At 41.9% G+C, this 19,707-nt stretch overlaps 5 protein-coding genes across 5 annotated transcripts; 2 read left to right on the forward strand and 3 right to left on the reverse strand.

Moving 5' to 3' along the window:
• Nucleotides 1–5,335: 5,335 nt before the first annotated feature.
• Nucleotides 5,336–7,150, reverse strand: N7537_010702 (GMC family oxidoreductase; the record flags this gene model as incomplete). The annotated part of the gene is made up of 1 exon (XM_056901756.1): nt 5,336–7,150. One exon carries the CDS (start codon nt 7,148–7,150, stop codon nt 5,336–5,338), a length of 1,815 nt encoding a protein of 604 aa, XP_056747043.1.
• Nucleotides 7,151–8,427: 1,277 nt separating this feature from the next.
• Nucleotides 8,428–9,753, forward strand: N7537_010703 (Cytochrome cd1-nitrite reductase-like C-terminal heme d1; the record flags this gene model as incomplete). Its single annotated transcript, XM_056901757.1, has 3 exons — nt 8,428–8,804; nt 8,880–9,360; nt 9,433–9,753. The coding sequence occupies 3 exons, from the start codon at nt 8,428–8,430 to the stop codon at nt 9,751–9,753; spliced, it is 1,179 nt and encodes a 392-aa protein (XP_056747044.1).
• A 2,623-nt stretch (nt 9,754–12,376) lies between these two features.
• Nucleotides 12,377–13,591, reverse strand: N7537_010704 (isopenicillin N synthase family dioxygenase; the record flags this gene model as incomplete). The annotated part of the gene is made up of 4 exons (XM_056901758.1): nt 12,377–13,057; nt 13,118–13,186; nt 13,237–13,539; nt 13,589–13,591. The coding sequence occupies 4 exons, from the start codon at nt 13,589–13,591 to the stop codon at nt 12,377–12,379; spliced, it is 1,056 nt and encodes a 351-aa protein (XP_056747045.1).
• Nucleotides 13,592–16,020: 2,429 nt separating this feature from the next.
• Nucleotides 16,021–16,318, forward strand: N7537_010705 (uncharacterized protein; the record flags this gene model as incomplete). Its single annotated transcript, XM_056901759.1, has 3 exons — nt 16,021–16,087; nt 16,144–16,237; nt 16,288–16,318. 3 exons carry the CDS (start codon nt 16,021–16,023, stop codon nt 16,316–16,318), a joined length of 192 nt encoding a protein of 63 aa, XP_056747046.1.
• A 105-nt stretch (nt 16,319–16,423) lies between these two features.
• Nucleotides 16,424–19,703, reverse strand: N7537_010706 (LipA and NB-ARC domain protein; the record flags this gene model as incomplete). Its single annotated transcript, XM_056901760.1, has 7 exons — nt 16,424–17,926; nt 17,973–18,284; nt 18,333–18,395; nt 18,446–18,689; nt 19,214–19,306; nt 19,340–19,365; nt 19,419–19,703. The coding sequence occupies 7 exons, from the start codon at nt 19,701–19,703 to the stop codon at nt 16,424–16,426; spliced, it is 2,526 nt and encodes an 841-aa protein (XP_056747047.1).
• Between the last annotated feature and the right edge of the window lie 4 nt (nt 19,704–19,707).

Raw genomic sequence — 19,707 nt, forward strand, 5'->3', positions numbered from 1 at the left:
CCTATAACTAGGACCGTTTAAGATTAAGGAAAAATTAGGACTAGTAAATTATCGCTTAAAGCTACCCGAAAGTATATAAAAACTCTATATAGTATTTTATATCTTATTACTCGAACTAGTACTAGATAACGCCGAAATTATAACTAATATAGAAATCGAAGAAACCGAGGACGAATATAAAGTCGAACGAATCCTATCGGATAGATAGTATAATAGTTAGTAATAACTCTTAGTTTAGTAGAAAGGGTACCCTACCTTAAAAAATATATAGGAACCTATCTAGAACCTAAGGGGCTACTACTAGCTCGTTTAGTAGTATTACTAATAGATAAAAAGGACCCCTATATAATAGAAAGCGAGGAGGGTACGAAACCGGATTTATCCTAAAAAGAAATAAGGAGATTAGTAATCTCCGCTAATATCTAATTAAAGTTCGGATAATCGGTAGTAGTAGTAAGCTACTTAAAGTCGAGAGTAGAAGGGGAAGCTTATTCTAGGGATATTTACTTTTTATCGAGAATTTAAAGGAGTTTAGTATTATATTCTAATATTTTAAAACCCTTTTATTTTAAGAAGGATATTTATTTATATAATCGATATTGCCTAGATATTACTTCCTAGTATTATTTTTATTTATTTAATAATTTTTAATATAGCTCTATAAGATAAGCTTATAGTTTACTTAACTCGGGTTCTAATAAATCGAATTTACTTTTATTCGTTTTAAGATCCGAAGAAAGTTTAGTTTTAATACAATATAATAAATCTTATTCCCGACTAGTATAAAAGTTACACTTATATAAGCGACCCGCGCGAGTATACGAGGTATATTTCGAATATTAATAAGAACGGTCTATTAGATAAGTAATACCTATCGATTTATAATAATTATAAGAAATAAAGGTAGTAAAACTATTATCCTTAATATAAATCGCCTAACGATAATAAGTATTAGAAGAATTAGAGGGAAGTTTAGGAGTAAGTAAGGAAATAAAGTTAGCCTTTCGTTTAGGTATAATAAGGAAGTATTATTTTAAAGAAAAGAAATCTATTACCTACCTAAGGGGGGATACCGTAGCTTTATAAGTCTCGGGGACGAAACTCCTAGGAAGAGGGGAGGTAATATTATAGACCTATCCGTTACTAATTAGTAGTAACCTACTAGATATACTAATAGGCTATCGAGAGCTAACTAGGATACCTATTAGTAGATTACGTATAAGCTTACTAAGTAAAAGTATAATCCGCCCTAAGCGGATCTACCCTATAGAGGATTTCTATTATATAGGTTACTCTACGTACTAGACAACTACTACTTAGTATTATATGATTATATAGGTAGTAGAAGGGTAGTAAGTAGATTAGTAGAATCCGCTAAAGCGATTCTACTATTCTACTATCTACTATTCTATATAGGAAGAACTTAGGGATATATAAGGACACTTATTTATATATCTAGTTTAGTTCTTCGTCTTTAATTATATATTATTACTTATATTTACCTTTTGGATTACTATAACTCTTTACTTGATTATAACCTAATAATACTTACGAGTAGACTAATACTCCGGTATAGATCTACTCGGCGCTCTACCTAGCATCAGTTCCTTAATCGCTTAAAAGGACTTAGGCTATAGTAAGGCCCTACGCGGCATTAGCTCAGTTGAGACCGGATTATTGACGTTAGACCATTCGAGGAGTATTAAGGCAAGTATACCCTGAACCCATCTAACCTAACTGTGACCAGTTAGCTAGTGCGTAACAGTATACTACCGAAAAGGTATCGAGAATATTATAAAGCGCTATATAAATATAGTTTTAAAAGATTATTAAAGCGTTTATAAGACTAAAAGATATAACTATATATTTATAATATCTATAATAGGTTCGGAATATAGTTTTCTACTTATCGCTCTCTTTAATATAGATTCGGTAGTAGATATTTTAAATATCGATCTTACTAAAGATCTTAGAGCTAGAAAGCCGGTCTAAAATCTCTAAAATAAAAGATAATAGGTACTAATTTTTTACTAAAATCTTATTAAGTCCTTAATAATCGATATAAAGTTATAGGCTCCTATTAGACTTTAGTATAAATAAGATAAGGGCTCTAATAGGGCTTTTAGATTTATAGATTCGACTATTTTAGAGGTTTTTATTAAAGTATTTTTATAGCTCTATAAGCTCCTTTTATAATAAAGAGTATATAAGACTAAATAGGATCTTTACCCCTAGAGTTAGATTAATAATATAGTTATACTTATTTAAAGAAGGTAAGATTTTTAAGTTTTAGGATAAGAAAAAGTCTTAAAACTATACTAATTTAGTAAATAATTAATAGTATTCCGGCGATACTTTAGTAGTATTATAGTTAATAGATAGCTATACTTTTTTAGATAGTTTAATTATAGCGAAAATATATATAAAGTTATAGATTTCCTTAATAAAGTAGGCTAGAGGTAATATTTTAATAGAAGGTATCTTAAATTACTAGAGGCTACTTCGTCCTATAATATAGATATTAAGATTATAAATTATTATTATAGAGAGAAGGATAGGGCTTCTAAAGAGTTAGGGGTCTTAGTTAATTACTATATAGATATAAGTAAATTAATAGATAGTATCCTTTAAATTAGTAGCTTTTAATAGGATAGTCTATACTTTATAAGTTAGTATTATCCTTTAGTTAATAGTATAAAGGAGAGGTATAGTAAGTTTTACTTAATTAAATTTATATCTTTTAACGAATTAGAAGCTTATAAAGTTAACTTTAACTCTATTATTAAGATTTATATAAGTTTCGAGGTCGTTCTAAGCGGTAATTAAAAGATAAAGCCGAGTTCTAGTTCCTATTATAAGAAAAGATAGAGGTATAAAAGTTACTCTACCTTACTATCGTTTCTCTATAAGACTAATTATACTATTATAGTTATTTAGCCTTTAGAAGGATTTAGGTATTTATTAGAGTAGTACTTTTTACTTTTATAATTAAAGTATTAGTTATATTTCTTATTATCTTTAATAAGATTTAGACGCCTATCCGATAGTATATTTTTATCTTTTTTAGATTTTAATTTTCCTATAAATTAAGGTTTCTAAGAATTTTAATTAGAGTTTCTTTTTTATAGTATATTCTCGATAGTTTTAGTATATTTTTATTTATAATTTAATTCCGATTTCTTAAAATCCTAAAAATAATATATAATATTAATTATATCTTCCTAAGTTTTAGGGAGTTTAATAATATAATAACGGATTTTATTTTAGAGATTATATAAGAGTTTTATAAAGAAAGAAAGAGCCCTCTTTTTTTCTATTATTTTTAGAAAATAACGTTCTAGGGTATTAAGATATATATAGAATTTTTAAAGATTTTTATCTCTCTATTAGCGGGCCTTTTCGAGTTAGCCTATTACCTCGGATTCTAAAGTAGCTATATTCTTAATAAAGGTTAAGATCTAGTTCTTAAAATAAAGCTAGTCTTCCTTAGGGTTTTATAGTAGAACTAGTATCTTTTTATTAATATATCTATATTATTTTTACCTATAGGTTATATCTATATTATTAAGTACTCTAAGAATCTAGGTCCGATTATTATAGTAGCGCTTTAGCGCTCTTTTAAATTATTATTATAGGTCTAAGAGCTATTCTTAGTATTATTATAGGGTATAATTAAGGGTAAATATAGGTATACTCTTAAGTTTAATTTCTTAGTCTCTACTAGAGGTATTATAGATATCTCGAAAGAGGCTTATCGGGGGTTTATTTAGGGTTCGGCCTATAAGCTAAGCTCTAAAAGTCTTAATCTAATCCTAAAGGTCCTTAAGTCTCTATAGCTTCTCTATAGTAACTTAAGTCGCTATAAGATTTATATTAAGATCGGTAATTAGTTCGACTAGATTAGTCTAGGAAATAGCTTTAATAAAAGGTATTTCCCTAGTAGTTTAGGGAGGGTTCGGTATCTCCTCTATAGCGAGAGTAAAGCGAGTTCTTAATACTATTCTCTTAGATAATTAAAAAAGAAGAAATAGAATTATTAAAAGATACTCTATAAGTTAGGATAGGTACTTATTAATTAGGTAGGAGAAGGTAATAAGATAGGTAGTTCCTAGAAGTTAAAGACTATTTCTTAAAGAGCTATTAGACTTCCTCTATATAGTCTAATTTATATATAGTCTCCTTATATTAATAGCGGGAGGAAATATAATACGTAGAGTAGGGTCTCGTTCCCGCGGGGAACCCTTCTTAAAAGGATAGGGAAATATAGGCGATCCCCCTCCGGAGAGGGCAAACCTCCTATAGGCCTAAGGCACTAATCTAGGAATAGCCTTATGTCTGATTATATTATAACAACTTTATAAGGAATTAAGTCTCTTATTCCCTAGTAAATAAATTTAATTAAGTCGAGTTCTCCCTCGAGCTTATAAAGTATAATAAAAAGTACTCTAAATAGATATAGTTCTACTTTATATAAATTAAGCTAGTTATACTAAGTTTAATATATAGTAATAAAGCTATCTATACTACTAAAGTCGGTTCTCTTTATCTTATAAAACTTAATAACTTCGCGTCGAATATTATTAGTGATTTTAGCGCCTCTAATAAGTACTTCTACTTTATATATTATATTATTTATATAATAGGGAAAGGAGTCTACTCCTCTTTCTAAGATTATAATTATTTCTTAATTAAGTAACCCTTTAATCTACTTATACGCGATTTTCGACTAGTACTCCTAGAGGTCGTACTCTTAATTATTCTTATAAGATCGGGATAGCTTATAGTCCGCGATATTATCGATCCGAACTATACTAAGTCTATTCTTAATTTATCTCTTCTAATATATAAGATTACTTCTATTAATAGCTTCCCACGTGCCGCAATAGAGTAAGTAAATAAGCTGCTGATTGGCTACCGACATACCACAGTCGAGGAACTGGCGCGCTAGTTAGCTAGTGTATATTCTACGACCGAGTCCACTGGGGCTAACTTACTGGCAGCTTTCTAAAATATGAAATGACACTATTTATTTACCGCTTGTGCAACACTACCCTACTTAGAAATTTCGTTTGCTGCCCCTGAGATTTTTTTATATTTTCTATCTAAAAAATCTTAAATCTATAAGTCTAGCATAAACCTGTATACACGAGAAAAAGAATAACAAAGAGAATAACAAGGAACGGGGGCAGGAATATATAACTTCCAATTAAAGTCAGGACATTATTGAGTGCGGAGTCCCCTCGCAAATCCAAAAGGGGGAAGGAATTTCCCACTGTCGGGATGATCGGCCAAATTTGTCTTTGGCCAAAATGACCATCCACGCAAAGTAATCCAACTAAGCTTTCTTGGCATAGTCCTCAAGGACGGATTCGGCGATACGCAAGGCCATACCGTAGAAAACGGTCATGACGTGAGAGGACACCTGAGTGGGAGGGATGGATCCATCAATGACACGGAGGCGCTGAGTACCGTAGACCTTGGCAGTAGCATCGACGACACCGCCAAGCTCGCGGGACATCATGGAGCAGGTGCTGACAGCGTGCCAGTTAGGACGGAAGTTCATCATCACGTAGTCCTCCCACTGCTCAACGGTGGCATCCTGAGGAAGGTTGTCACCGGGAATAGTCTCGCCAGCGTAGTACTTCTTCATCTCACCGGCGCTAGAGAGCTCACGACCCAGCTTGGTGGCAGCGGCCTGGCCGAGAAGATCCAGCTTGTTCATGAAGAACTTGGGGTCATTAGCGTATTGCCAGAGGTAAGGGTCGCTGCTGAGAATGTGGACGGAACCGCGAGTGAAGGGGATAAGGTTCCAGATATCGAAGTTGATCTTGCCCTCGGTGTCGAAGAAGAGCTCGGCAAATGCAACATCCTCATCAATGAGCCAGTTGCGGTAGTTCTCATACTGGATCTTGAGGGCAGTCACATTGTGGAAACCACCGCGCGCAACGGTCTCCTCGGCCCACTGGTCAAGCTTGGTGTCCAGCAACTCAATACCATAGGCGGCGTGGTCGCCGAGAACCTCGGTGAAGTTGGCAAAGTAAGCGGCCTGGCCTTGTCCAGGTGCGTTGTTGGCGCGGGATCGAACAGTGGTAGTGGTCTGGTCTTGCATGTTGAGACCAACAGGGAGTTCGAGGAGCTGCTCAACACCGGCCTTGTCGAGGACGGACTTGATACCAATACCGGAGTATTCAAGGATCAAAGGGGAAATTGCAGATCCGGCGGCCAACAGAACTTCCTGCTCAGCGTAGACATTGAAGTTAACAGCCTTGTTGGTACCAAAGTTCACACCAACAGCCTTAGGGCCAGATACAGTCTGGTTGAACAGAACTTTTCCGACCTTCTGGCCAGTCAGGATCTGCAGGTTATCGCGCTGGTAGTTGGGAAGAAGCCATTCGCGAGCAGCATCAGCCCGGATCTGGTTCTCATGGAGGTTGTTCGGGATCATCGAGACACCACGGGGATGACCGCAGTGGAAGTCCTTCTGGACAGGGACACCGAAAGCGGAGACGGTGTTCATGAGGGCTCGCATCAGTGGGGACCAAGGCTTGCCGTTGTCGCGAGGGCCGGCATGAACGGTTCCGTCTGTTCCATGGCAGGCAGGGTCATAGAAGTGACCAGCTTCAATCTGGGCGGCAGTCGGGGGCCGCGAGCGCTCAGCTTTCTGCATGTACTGGAAGACATTGTCCCAGTTCCAGCCCTCCATGCCGAAGACCTTTTCCCATGAGTCAATCTGGACCTTGTCGGGGCGCGTCCAGGAATCGCCGTTGATCAAGGTCGAGCCACCAAGACCGAGGCCAGACTTGATTTCTCCAGTTCGGTTGTTGATGAGGGGAACTGTGTGATAATTCTGATCCACACTAGTTCCAAAGATCTCCCCATAGGCGTTGGGATCCTCGATGATCGGTCCATCGTTGGATTCGTAGAATCCCTTCTCAATCACAAGTACTTTGATCTTCGGGTTTTCGGACAGCTTGGCAGCCACGGTCAAACCAGTCAAACCACCACCAGCAATGACATAGTCGTAAGTCTTTCCCTCGACCTTGGTGGGGTCGGAAAGCAGGTGAGACTGGACGTCGATCTGCTCGGCCGGGCTATAGGCCTGGACGGCAGCCACAGAGAAGAGAATGGAGGTGATGATAGCGGACTTCATGATGAGGAAAAATAGCCCGGAGGGCAATGTACACAGAAACGAAAGGAAAGCAGTAGGTTGGTGTACATGAAATAACGATCGGAAGCATCAAATATATATGTTCATAATAATTGCGTGTTCTACCTCGATACTATACTGATACCGACCCTCGAATCTTTGAACAATACCCACACAGGACTCTACGATCCCGGTTACAACACGTGTAATAGGGGTGCGATATCAATCGTCAGTTTCATGGAATGGAATCTACCGGCTGATCTGCAGGAAATAAAGTTCTGCGCATCTTGGCGAGTCGGTTCCTGGGACCGGTCAAACTATCTTCATACTAACTTTCATGCACCGGTGTCCTATCTGGGAGGAATAACCAACTACGTGGGCGTACCTGTGCTAAAAGCTGAGATTACATGCCAGAGAGGTGGGGCCTTCATCAGGCTATTCCGTTGAAATTGAATCCTTCTGTACTTTGTATAGCTAATTTAGGATACGAGGAAGCGGACCTTGCTGACAGGTAAGGTCAGCAGTAGATCACTCCAGGGCTATACCAACTCATAGTATGCCTGGTTAGGTACGGAGTACTACGCGAGGGATCGATCTATATTGGACTTGTATGTAAATCTCGAATCCGATGCCTGAATTGGAACTGGGCGTGATAGTATATGGAATGCGCAAGGTCATTGATTTCAGTGTATGAAGTGCAGACTTGAAAGCGTCAGGAAACTCCAAATCTCGTTTTTGAGAACCTTGTTGACCAAAACGGCGAAGGCAACTTTGTGTATGCCATGTAATCATATAATTGATGATGATGAAGAACATCCGTAAAAAGACTAAACATGAAAGTCTGGACCATGACTGCTTCATAATTTGAAGGTATTCTCCAGTCTGGGCCTCGATCTGGGCCTCGATATGTTACTAATCGGCATCGTATTCAATCGGGTTCATTTTCGGCATGCCGATAATGGAAATATCGTCAGAAACTCAAAACAGCATTGGCGCCAAGAGTGGCAACTCGTTTAACGTTTAACCTGGTGTGCCAACCTTGGGAGTGATAAGAGAACGAAACCATACCCTATCAAGTGTACACAATTTTGAACAATAGGAATCATGGGGGAAATATACATCTAAAATTAGTGGAACCTAGTGAAACAGTGGGGAATTCATCCATTTCGACATATCCCTGAAGACAGACCGTCAGGCATAGAAAAACTGTCAACTACCTCACTCATGTCTTTATTCCCCAACCTTTCCATCCAATTACCAGAGCAGAAGGAAGAGACCCAATGAAGACGTTTTCTATATTTTTTTCAGCATCCCTTTTTGGGCACGCTGCCCTTGCTACGAAGCTTTATGCGGCATCGTACGCCGGTCTTGTTACCTCGTTGGACTTTTCCGAGTCCAATGAGCTATCTACCCTCTCCCAGACAACAGAGTGCGGCAGCAGCCCATCCTGGCTGATGCTGGATAGTCCCAATAGTGTCTTGTATTGCCTCGACGAAGCAATTGGTGCTTCCAATGGCACTATAACCGCCCTGAGAACTCATCCAGATGGGACACTGACCAAGCTTGCGCAACTGAAGACTCCCGCCGGCCCTGTCATGTCAGCCATGTACTCTGCACCCGAGATGCCGAATCGCAAGTTCTTTGCTGTGGCACACTAGTAAGCTTTGATTGAATCCCTGGAAAAATATCTCGTAATATGGTACGAGCTGCTGACTCCGCTCTGGTATTATAGCTCCGGATCTTCTGTCTCGACGTATTCAGTGGACCCTGTCCTGGGACTTTTCAAGCATGAACAAACCTTCACATACCAGATGACCGCTCCTGGTCCGGTCGCTTCTCGCCAAGATGCCCCCCATCCCCATGGAGTAGTTGTCGACCCTACCGGACGCTTTGTCCTTGTACCCGACCTTGGAGCCGATGTTGTCCGCGTCTTCCAGGTCAACTCGTTGACTGGTCTTCTTGGACCGATCGAGCCACTGGCCGTGAACCCAGGATCTGGACCCAGGCATGGCGTGTTTTGGACCCCCCGCGGATCGAACAGCACATCATCAGATGTCTACTTCTACCTTGTGCAGGAGCTGAGCAACGAGTTGAGTGGGTTCCGGGTCACATATTCAGGCAACGGAATTTCCTTCCGCAAAATCTACGAGGGAAGTACCTATGGTGATGGATATTCTCCTGCTGGCTCCAAGGCCGCTGAGATTGCAATCTCGGTAAGTCTCGGGCGTTGCCCCCTAACATGTCCTTCAATGCGATTCCTCAGCTAACATCACCTTGTCTCATAGCCTGAAAACAATCATATCATGGTCTCCAACCGTCTCGACAACACATTCGGCCCAAATGAAGACTCCTTCGCCGTATACATGTGCGCTGACGCCAGTGGAAAAGAGACTGAGAAGGTTTCTTTCCTCGGATTGTACCCAGCCTATGGCTCCTCCCCTCGCCACTTCAGCATCGCAGGTACCCAGACTATGGTTGCGGTGGCATTGGAAAGCAGCCAAAGTGTTGCCGTGGCTCAGTGGGACAAGCGTTCCGGGGCTCCCGGAACCCTTCTTGCAGAAAAGAAGCTGGATGGAGAAATTCCCTCTGTTATCTGGGATCTCTAAATTGGCGCCTGTCTCGCGACTTTTCATGGCACATTTTACACCTTCAGGTTTATTGACAATTTGTAAGAAATGTGGCTTTATCTATTCTCCCTATCGCTAGGTAGGAGAATACGTATCAGAATCTATATTGTACGGGTATCAGAATGGTAATATCGGAACCCTCTAACTAAACAACATGAAATCGACAACTAGGACACGTTGGCAGAGAGTAATATACACTTACGAGGTTTCATTTAGTGTGTCTGATACTAATATCGTAAGAGGTCCTTGGGTATATAGCCAGAAGTCTAGAATCCCGGAATCACACTAATTGTGTCGAAGATGTCTACGAGAAACATATTGTAATACGTAGTTGAGCAATAGACGTCGAAAGAAACGATATTAGGCCGGGGTATGCTCTAATCTTGATGCCGTGTTTCTTGCAGCTGCGAACGGTTTCCATCATAATGAGGGGATCACTACCGGAAGAGAGGTGTGTGAGCTAAATGCCATCATTGCTTTGTTGTAAATCTGGGTAATATTGACAGCGACCAATTGACCGTGGCACCTCTGTGACTTAGACAGAGAAAAGGGGGAAGACATACGAGGCATGAAATCCATAGGCAACACTGGCATGGTTAATGAATAGAGGCAAGTCTTTATCTGAAGTGATTGTCTAATTTCTAAACCCCTCTCCCAGATCAACGTTGATGAGAGCTTTGTGCTTGATAGGTCCCATAATGACAACTGGTACCTTCAGGTTGCTATGAGTGATATTTGCAGTTAGAGGGGTTGGAGGGGTGAATGTTGTCTCAGCAGTCCTTTAATTTGGTAATCAGCGTTTAGGTAAAATCGTTCAAATTCGTTTGAAGGGATCGAAAATATAATAAAAGAGGAATATATAAACAAAGTACTTGGTGGAATATTTTATTTTTCCCGACTTATACTCAACCTTAGAGATCCAACTTTCGGAGCTGACCCGGCTCAGAATTTAGTTATTTCTTGCATTATCCGCGACTAAATTAGTTTCTATTTGCCATCGATCTCTGACGAAATTTAATGATGTAACTGTTGTAAAATAGTGGATATTACACAGTGTGATTAAAAAACACTTTATCTAGTCTTGGAAGATGCCCGGAAAAGAGTAGAAGGCGACCTGATCTAAGACGGGGTCTCTTATATAGAGGAAATTCTATAACTTGCATGATTAGACCAAGGACTTGATTTGTTATATAAAAAAAACACATATGTTAACTAAAATGCTAAATCGATAGATGAGTTGACCCGGCACTTTCAAAAATATTACCGGGACCATTTGAGAACGTAGGATCACTTCCATTAAGCAGCCCCAAAGTCGGATACCAAGGCATATAATTGAGATTCACCTAAGAAAATTGATTGTCCTACCACATTGACCAGGCATTAAATTGAGTGTTCTATTTAGCCTCGGTAGCACTGATCGGTTGAGATCCAAGAGATCAGGGTGTTCAAGATCAGTTCTAGCCTACGTATCTTAAGATGAATATTGTATTACCAATAGCTGTATTCCGTGAGAGGATTGAGAGGTGGAGGTCTAGAATAGCCCGCGTATTGATTGAATGCCGGCGGCACTCTTTACTAAGGGACGATACTCTCAGGGCAACGCAGCGAGATGTCAGGTTTATTTCCCCCGCCCCGGGAGGGGGGGGGGGGGGGGGGGTTAAAGTACCTACTTCTGTTCTCCCTTGTAATCTACGAATGATCAATCAGGCTACTGTGACCTCGTAGATACACTTAAGCACATAATGAGTGAATTTTCTAAAGAATAACTACTACCGTTGAGCACTTTCCCGGGATGGAATTGTACCTTTAGTTGATGAGATACTTCAAACAAAACTGAACAAAGGCAAAAGGCGTGGTGGATGTTGAATACACCAACCTTCAATAAAAAATACTTGAGCAAATGACATGCCTTTCACGTCTCCAAAAATTTTGGTCCACTTTCGCCTTCGATCCATCGTTCTCCATGATATATCAGTACATTGCCCTCAACAGCAGAACAGTTGAGCAGCTACTTACACTACCTTGAGGTCACTCTCAGATATATGCAACGAAAACTTGCAAGGAAAGTAATAATCCGCTTTTCACCTTCACTATCTCCGATAAAATCACGGAGCTGGTGAATGTAGCCTTTATCATGACAAACAGCAAAAAACACTTTTTTGCACTGGAAATTTCGATGGAAATGATTCAGCAACCCTGCTGGATTATGAGTAGAGCACAAAAATAGGTAATAAAGTTTTACTGTTCATTTTAGAATCCGCGTTCTCTTTGCCCGGACCAACATTGATAAACTCAAATTCAGCACGACTGTTGGTGAATTGTTCTGCAAAGCGATGCAAATCCATTTCGAGCGGTATTCTTTTGTTTTTATGCAATGCCCTCGCCAGATCATTCAAATTTGCATAGATTCGGACAAGGAATGGGCACGTCCTCGCTGCTATATGGACTGCCCCGCAAAAAATCTCTTACTGCTTTTGTAAGCCTCCTGGAGGCTTCAACAGCGCCGTCTTCTGGACTCTGTAGCAAAGTGTCTAGGAACTTGGCGCCATCACCATCAACTAGCACAACTATGAAGGGATATCTATTCTAGGAAAAGTAAGCTTCAATTCGGTGGCTTAAAGTTTAGAAAAACACCCACATTTATATCGTTTAACCTCCTAACTTCTGCTTTAGCTTCGACGTTTTCCACCTGGAATGTGCGTCGAGAACTCTTCTCGCTCTCAAGTTCAAACTCAAGGTCACGAATATGAACTGGTATCTTCAAAGAAATCTTATCGGCAGAAAGATCGAGACTCACTCCCTGGAACACAGGGAAGGAAAATCTAGGTCCTGAACAGCCACCGTGGAAGCTTTCCGGCCGCAAGCTTACACGGTGAGTGGTTGCCGTGCAGATCCCTCCAGTCAGCGCCTCTAAGGACCGGCCAATGTTAATGACCAATGTCCCCGGAAGTGGGGGAGCAGGAATCCATGTTCCGTTTTTATTTTGGACCTCGAGGCCATGGTGAGGAGTACCCTGCAAGAGGAATGTAAGAAATCCGGAATCTTTATGAGGACCAACACCTTGAAATCCGGACCCCTCATTGCTAGCTCCAAGTGGTGGGGGGTATTTGATCAACTTCAGTTTATGTTGCTGCGGGTTGTCAAACACCTGATCGAATGTAGTTGGCGGGAGATCTAATGCCTCCGCAATCAACCCTGGGAACAACTCTGCTAGGCTGCTCACTTCCGACAGATATTTGTCGAATGATTGACGAAATCCGGGGATTGCTGTTTCATCTGGCCACTGGCAGGAAATTTCTTCATAAGTATTCACAGAAACGGAGACAAAAATATAAGATCTTACCTGGTTAGGACCAACCACATTCCTATACAAAGGCTCGTTTGGACCAGGTGCAGGGAGCTCGGTTGCGAACTGACAACGGTGTTAGTAGATTTGTCAAAAACAATAGCGCCAGAGCTTACATCAAATTGTTCACGATAATCCGGCTTTAAAGCCGTAATTTCTGCACCAAGCCTTGAGTAGCCCAAAAAGTGCGGACTATTGACCATTTCGATCTCAAGCTTTTTCTCTAGTGGTAGCTCAAAAAGACCTAGGGCCTTTTCTACAAACTGCTCTTGGCTTTGAGCCGAAATAGGAGCATTTCGGAGATAAAAAAAGCCAACATTCACAAGGGCTTCGCGAAGGTTTGCGAGAAAGGTGGATTTAGATGGGGATAGTGCCTGAGAGAAATCCAGAACAGGAATCGAAGTGAAAGAAGAACCCGACTTGCAAGATCAGCGGCATTCCAAGCACATGGGACGTAATAGATCTTACCATTTTTCGAGATGATAATCAAACATAGAGATGAAGTGCGGTGATTTCGGAGTCTAAAGGAAAAAAAGAAAAAGAAAAAAAGAATTTCAAGGTCTAGTTGATTGGACTGTGATGGCGAACGATGGCGAATGTGAGACGGTTGTTATGATCGAAGACCAACCCCGCACTTCGGAGTACATCGAAATGCATCAAAATGGACTTTTTTGACTGTAAACCTTTCATGTATGTATTTATATCTACTTAATTGAAACAAGCAATTCATCGTATATCTTCCGGATGTCCGTACTTAGAGGTATAAAACTGTAAATTTGCCTGGTAAGGATCTACTGATCTCCTCATCATAGAATATACCGGAACCCAACAGCCCGAGTTTCTACAGCGTTTAAATTAGATGACCATGGGTAAATCCTGAGACCACAACCTCGTCCAGCCTTTTGTTCATGTGAACATGCACGATGCGAATCACTATGGTTACCAATGCCGCTAGGAACATGATTGAGGCGGTCGCGCTTCCTGGTGTGTAGATCACGGAATTTGTTAGTAACCAATGTGTAGCCATTGCTGAGAACAGTCCCTAGAATGCGTTGAATGCACATGTGCCCTAGCGCACTAGGTCTCATAGGGTCTTGCTCATGTCGATCGATTCCGTCTTGACGTGAAAGGGCAACGATCTGGATGATATCGAGTTATGTTTTCTAGTCAGCCTTAGTCCTTAGATGTTGAGAATAACTCTTTCATGCCTTTCGCTGAACCTTTCGCTTACCATAAAGATGATGGAAATTCAGCATTATCCTAGACTGACGCAGAGACAACACTAGTTATTGTTGGGATAATACCATCTCCAGTCGTTCGCTTGCATACTGAGCGCTTGCTTGCAAGATCCAGGGTATATACACCCTGCTTTACCATAGGTTGAATATCAAGCCTTCTTCCTCTGTTTTCTCTCCGGTAGTAGTCTCATCAGTTATAAATAGAAAGAGAGAAACTAGTGCATGTTGATATATAAAGTGACATCCACAGAATTATTTGTAGATTGGATGGGACTTGTATCAGTGGATAATCAGCAAACAATATACTTGCGGCGAGATTACAATCGGTGCCTTCAGGTGTACCAAGACGAGCTTGTGTAAATTGTGAAAAGGATATACTAGGGTTCAAGATCACAAATAGCTCCTGCAAATAGTGCCACCTACCTTCTGTCGAGGAATTTTAGCAGATATATGAGAATAAGGAAGGAAAGGTAAAATATGCCAGTCAACCTTTCGAAGCAGAAGTATGGTACAGAGCATTCTGTTCGAAAGTAAAGCCCTTGTGATTGGATTTAACTCATTCCTCTGCTGGATTTTCTATTGCTTCTTTCTTTCGTTGTAAAACTAGGTTTATATTCAAGATTAGGAACACCACACCCTCCATAGTTTAGAAGAGACCATAGGTTATCAAGAAATTGGAATAACGCACGTTGCACTGGACTAATTCGGCGCACCGGTGCACCTCCGACAATTGGCTAGAAATCACAGGGGTAAGGAAATAGTGAAAGGATTAAAGCGGAGCGTTGCCAGTAGTGACTTGGAAAAATTGACCGAAGTGTGACATTTGTTGTTCTATTGACTTTTGTAAAACAAAGGAGTTTGCTTTAAAAAGGACTTAAAACGCGGGGAGGCAATTCGGCGCCCGGGGATAGCTCATCCCAAGTGTTGTGCATAGCCGAATATTCATTATATCCATGGTCATTATGATAAAACAGCTAATCATGGCAGATACGTTGTAATGCCATTCATGCAGCATTTGTGCGCAAGCTTATCCGTCATGTCACAGACGTACAAGAAGTACGATAAAGCATGCTGTACAGCGTCGAACAAGAATGTTCATATGATATGACTGAGAGTCGAAGAAGCGCCGTGTGAGTGCAAGAGGTCGATGATATATTAGTGCCTTCATATCTTCGTGGTTTATGCCTCATTCTGAAGGTGTCAATTAATGCCTGAGGCAATAATAATCCTATACTACTCGCTGACGTCACAACATACAATATCTCACCGTTAGACTATAGACTAGATCCACCATAGCAGACAGAGAACATCAATATGACCTCATCTATGAGTCTATCGTTGAGCAATGAAGATGCATTCGAGAAGAGACCTGCTGGGACAAACCCACATTTAGAATGGTGCAACTGCGGTAATGACGATAGCAGTCTATGTTACAGCGAATCATCATTCCAGGAATGCTGAAGCATCATACAAAATGTGGAGTACATTGTAATAGATTTTCGATCGCGAAGACTCCCGAGGTCGATGAGTCTCTATAAAAGGGCAGTTCATCCGGGTTTACTCCTACCTCCTTTATAACCACCTTCTACTCTCTATATTTCTATAGCAACCGCTCTACTCTCTACTCTCTAATTTCTATATCACTATCACCAATCTTCCACAATGGACAAAATTTCCGGTCTCGCTAACAAGCTCGGAGGCAACAAGGGCCAAGAATACATTGACAAGGGTAAGATGCAGTGTCTATAATCTCGCGCATTGGACTTCCAAGTTAAACAACATCAGGTATTCACGCCGCGGAGGATAAGATCGGCGGTGGCAAGAGTGATCCTGCGAAGAAGGTCACCGACACTGGCAGTGAGCAGTTGGACAAGGCTGGGTATGATTTTCGGACTTTGATGGAACGATGTCGCTAATTGCATTATACAGAAAGAGTGTCCCCGACAAGTTCTCACACTAAGCACATGACCTGACAGAAAATATCCTTCGGATAATGTACCTAAATATACCACAATGAATAACTAATATTCATTGGAAATGGAAGAATATCTTAAGAAAAGCACCGTCAATATCGCTGCAAGTTAGACAAAAACCCCCCTATTCCCGACCCTAGGCCCCGACGGGTGTACATGGTATTCGCCCTACAAAGTTGAAGTTGACTGCTGATGCGCTCAGTCACTTTGGAGTCGGTCCTGGTCGAATTCGCCACGAGGCGCTCATAGTACTTCTGGGCGGGTTCGTACTCCTTAGCGTTGAAGTGTAAATTGCCCAGAAGCTCCAATGTGGTTTGGGTTTCGGGGTTGTCTTTGCCCTTGCGATGTTCAACCCAGTTCAGATATCGTATCAACCAGGGGAAAGCTTCCACGGCACGACTGTTGGTGAGTAAACCTTGAACATAGCCATTTTGCAGAGCATACATGACGCCAATGTTACCCACGATGTCCATTGTTAGCGGATGATCGGGTCCAAACGCTTCTTCTGCACTGGCCAAAGCCCGTCGCAGGGTCTCCGAGGCCTCCATGCTTTGCTGTATAAAGCTTTGTGCTTGGCCGTGAAGACAGAGAGCGCGAATAGTAGATGGGTGTGCATGGCCCAATGCAGCCCGAAGCTCTTGGTAGACCTGTAACAACATCTCCACCGCTCGTTGGACATCGGGTTGAAAACGCATAACAATTAGGGTACTTGCGTCCCCGGATTGGTTACTAATAATATATTCCAGAGCGTCCAGCACAGAGCCGAAGACACGAATATGGGTTTCTCCAAGCAGATGCTTCAGGGTGTCTGTTAGCTTTTCTGCAGTCATCACGGCATTTTGCCGGCGGCCGAGCGCATTGTAGGTAATTCCTAGTCGACGCCGAGTGTCACAGGTATCCAAATGGTCTTCACCGATAGACATTTGCTGACGGGCTAACACGTTGGCGCAGACCGACTCAGCCTCTTGATACTTGCCCTGTTGACACAGGACCTCTGCGGTCAAACTTTCCGTTTTCATTGTCAAGGGATGCTTTGTCCCAAAGACGCGTTGGGCGTTTTTGAACACCCACTGACACCATTCATTTGCCTTGTCCAAGTAGCTAGTCTCCAGTTCCACTTCGGCTAGGTTGTATGCCACTGATAGTGTACTAAAATGATCCGGACCAAGGCTGCCCAAATGCTCCTGGAAAATCGCATATTCGACAGTTCGAGCTTCGTCCCATCGAGCCCGATTCTTGAGTTCTGCGGAGCGAATAGATCGTGGGTCGTTATCTAGAGCATTGAAAACCACTCCTGTCACCCTTTCCGCCGGGTATGGGCGACCCTGCACCTGGTATGCCGTGCTGCTATTGGAATGAATGCGTGGGGGCACGGGCGGTGAAGATGATGCTGTACTTGGAGGCATTTGTGGAATAAAGCCTTGCTCCGACAAAAGCGCCTGGTCGATCAATTGTTTGATATTTCCTTTTATCAAACGGTACATAGGACCCCGAACGCCCACCTTGCACATCTGGGAGTGATCTGCGTCGAGCTTGAGTTGAGTTTCCCGTAAACCAGATAATCCAAGAACAGCAGACTCTTCGTCAACCACAAGCTTTTTAATGTTAGCCTAAGCCCTAGCTAATAAAGGGTCTGCTTACGTGACTGATAGATGCTGGTCCAACTCCCACTATCTGGACCTCCTTCCCTTCAATAAAGCTAACAACACGGTAATCCTCTAGCTGGTGTCGAAATCGATCGGTCATTTGCCGAGTAAAAAGCGAATTGTGTTCCAGGCAGTCTAGAAGGCCATTGCTGGCATGGCCTTTGGAGACAAAGCGGGCAACGCGGGCTGCAATTTTCCCTAGCTCAACAGCCTTCGCGCCACGATGAGGTGTCCCGAAGAAGACGAGACCAGAAGTTGCCGAACGAATAGAAGTATATTTGGGATCTTCTTTGGCATTGAGAAGTGCCTGTACCAGTAAATACAGCCCTAGAAAAAAAGGGTATGGGAAACTGACCTGCTTGATCACTAATCCCCCCAAGCTATGTCCGATAAATATCACTTTCGGTAGAACGGAGCCCTGTGAAATGTTAATCCATCGCTCAACGAACGTTTCTGGGTATGATTTACCGTCTGGGGGCCACGTTCCATATCCAATAAATTCAACAGGGTATTCGCGTGGTCCTTGATGCTTGCGGTGGACATGGTCTGTGGATGGGTGATATTTGAATTGTATCCATAGACAAAGACGCGCGCATACGGAATATCCTCTGCCAGGAAGTCTCTTGGCCAAAAGTTGCCATTGCTGTGTGTCCATGTCTGGAAAGGGTGATCATTTCGACCGCTTGGGTTCAGGCCATGAACGAAGACAAGACTAAATAGCTCTTAGAAAGGATTTAGGCTTAGGGCTTAGTGTTCATACTCGACCTTGTGTGATTCAAGAGGAGAGAATACCTCCTGCAGGAAGGGAAACTCATATTCCTAGGCTTTGTTTAGAGCCTTGCCTTATAGATATAACCCAAGGCTTACCATTCTGATTTAACTGCTACCGTGAATGAGGTATAGAGTCAATGAAATGTCCTTCAGCTTCACAAAGGATTGTAAGTTGAAGGGAGAGAATGGGATGAAATCGAACACTGAAGCTGACGGGCTGAACATGTGACTACTCGTCTGATAGGCAGTGCTTAGCGTGAACAAATACATAGTATGATAATTACCCCAGAACCAATCACATACGAAATATCGAGTTCGGCAAAAATTGCCTAGACTGTACTGAACTTCGTGGCTTGGCCGTGATAGAAGATGCTGTCAGCGGGGTTATCCGGCCCGACGTATCACACCTGGGCATACGCATAGTATTGGTAGAGTTTCTCTTCCAAGACCTTTATCCTTTCTTACGGCTGATGCTGATCTCCACCTCGCTCAGCCCCCTCCTCCTTCAATGCCAGATTTTGTAAGCACGGAGCATAAAACAGGGTTTCACGCCATGCTCTGTGTGCAGTTCATGATGCAACCAATATCCACAATAGGAAAACAAAGCCACTTAAGGTCTTGGGATGTAAGGTAAGTAGTCATTCATTTCGAGAAGGGAAAGCGGACATACAGTACCGAGGACTTTGAAGATGTCCATTTCAACGCCCAATTCAATAGTGTCTGCGGCATACACCCCAAGCGGGAATGTAAATCCCCGCCAGTCCATATTGAAAGGAAATGGAGAGCTGTATAGAACTGTGGCTAGGGCAAATACGAGCCAAATCAGGCCGAAGCTCCACATGATGAGGGATATGAAGACACCCAGGACATATGACATCTGACCCGCGATAGGGTCCAGGAATTGGGAATCCTGCAACAATACCAATGAAAAGGATGCTGGCAGCGGGTTAGCCATAGTC

Source organism: Penicillium hordei, assembly GCF_028827395.1.
Source record: "Penicillium hordei strain IBT 12815 chromosome Unknown utg000006l_segment0_segment0, whole genome shotgun sequence".
NCBI lineage: Eukaryota > Fungi > Ascomycota > Eurotiomycetes > Eurotiales > Aspergillaceae > Penicillium > Penicillium hordei.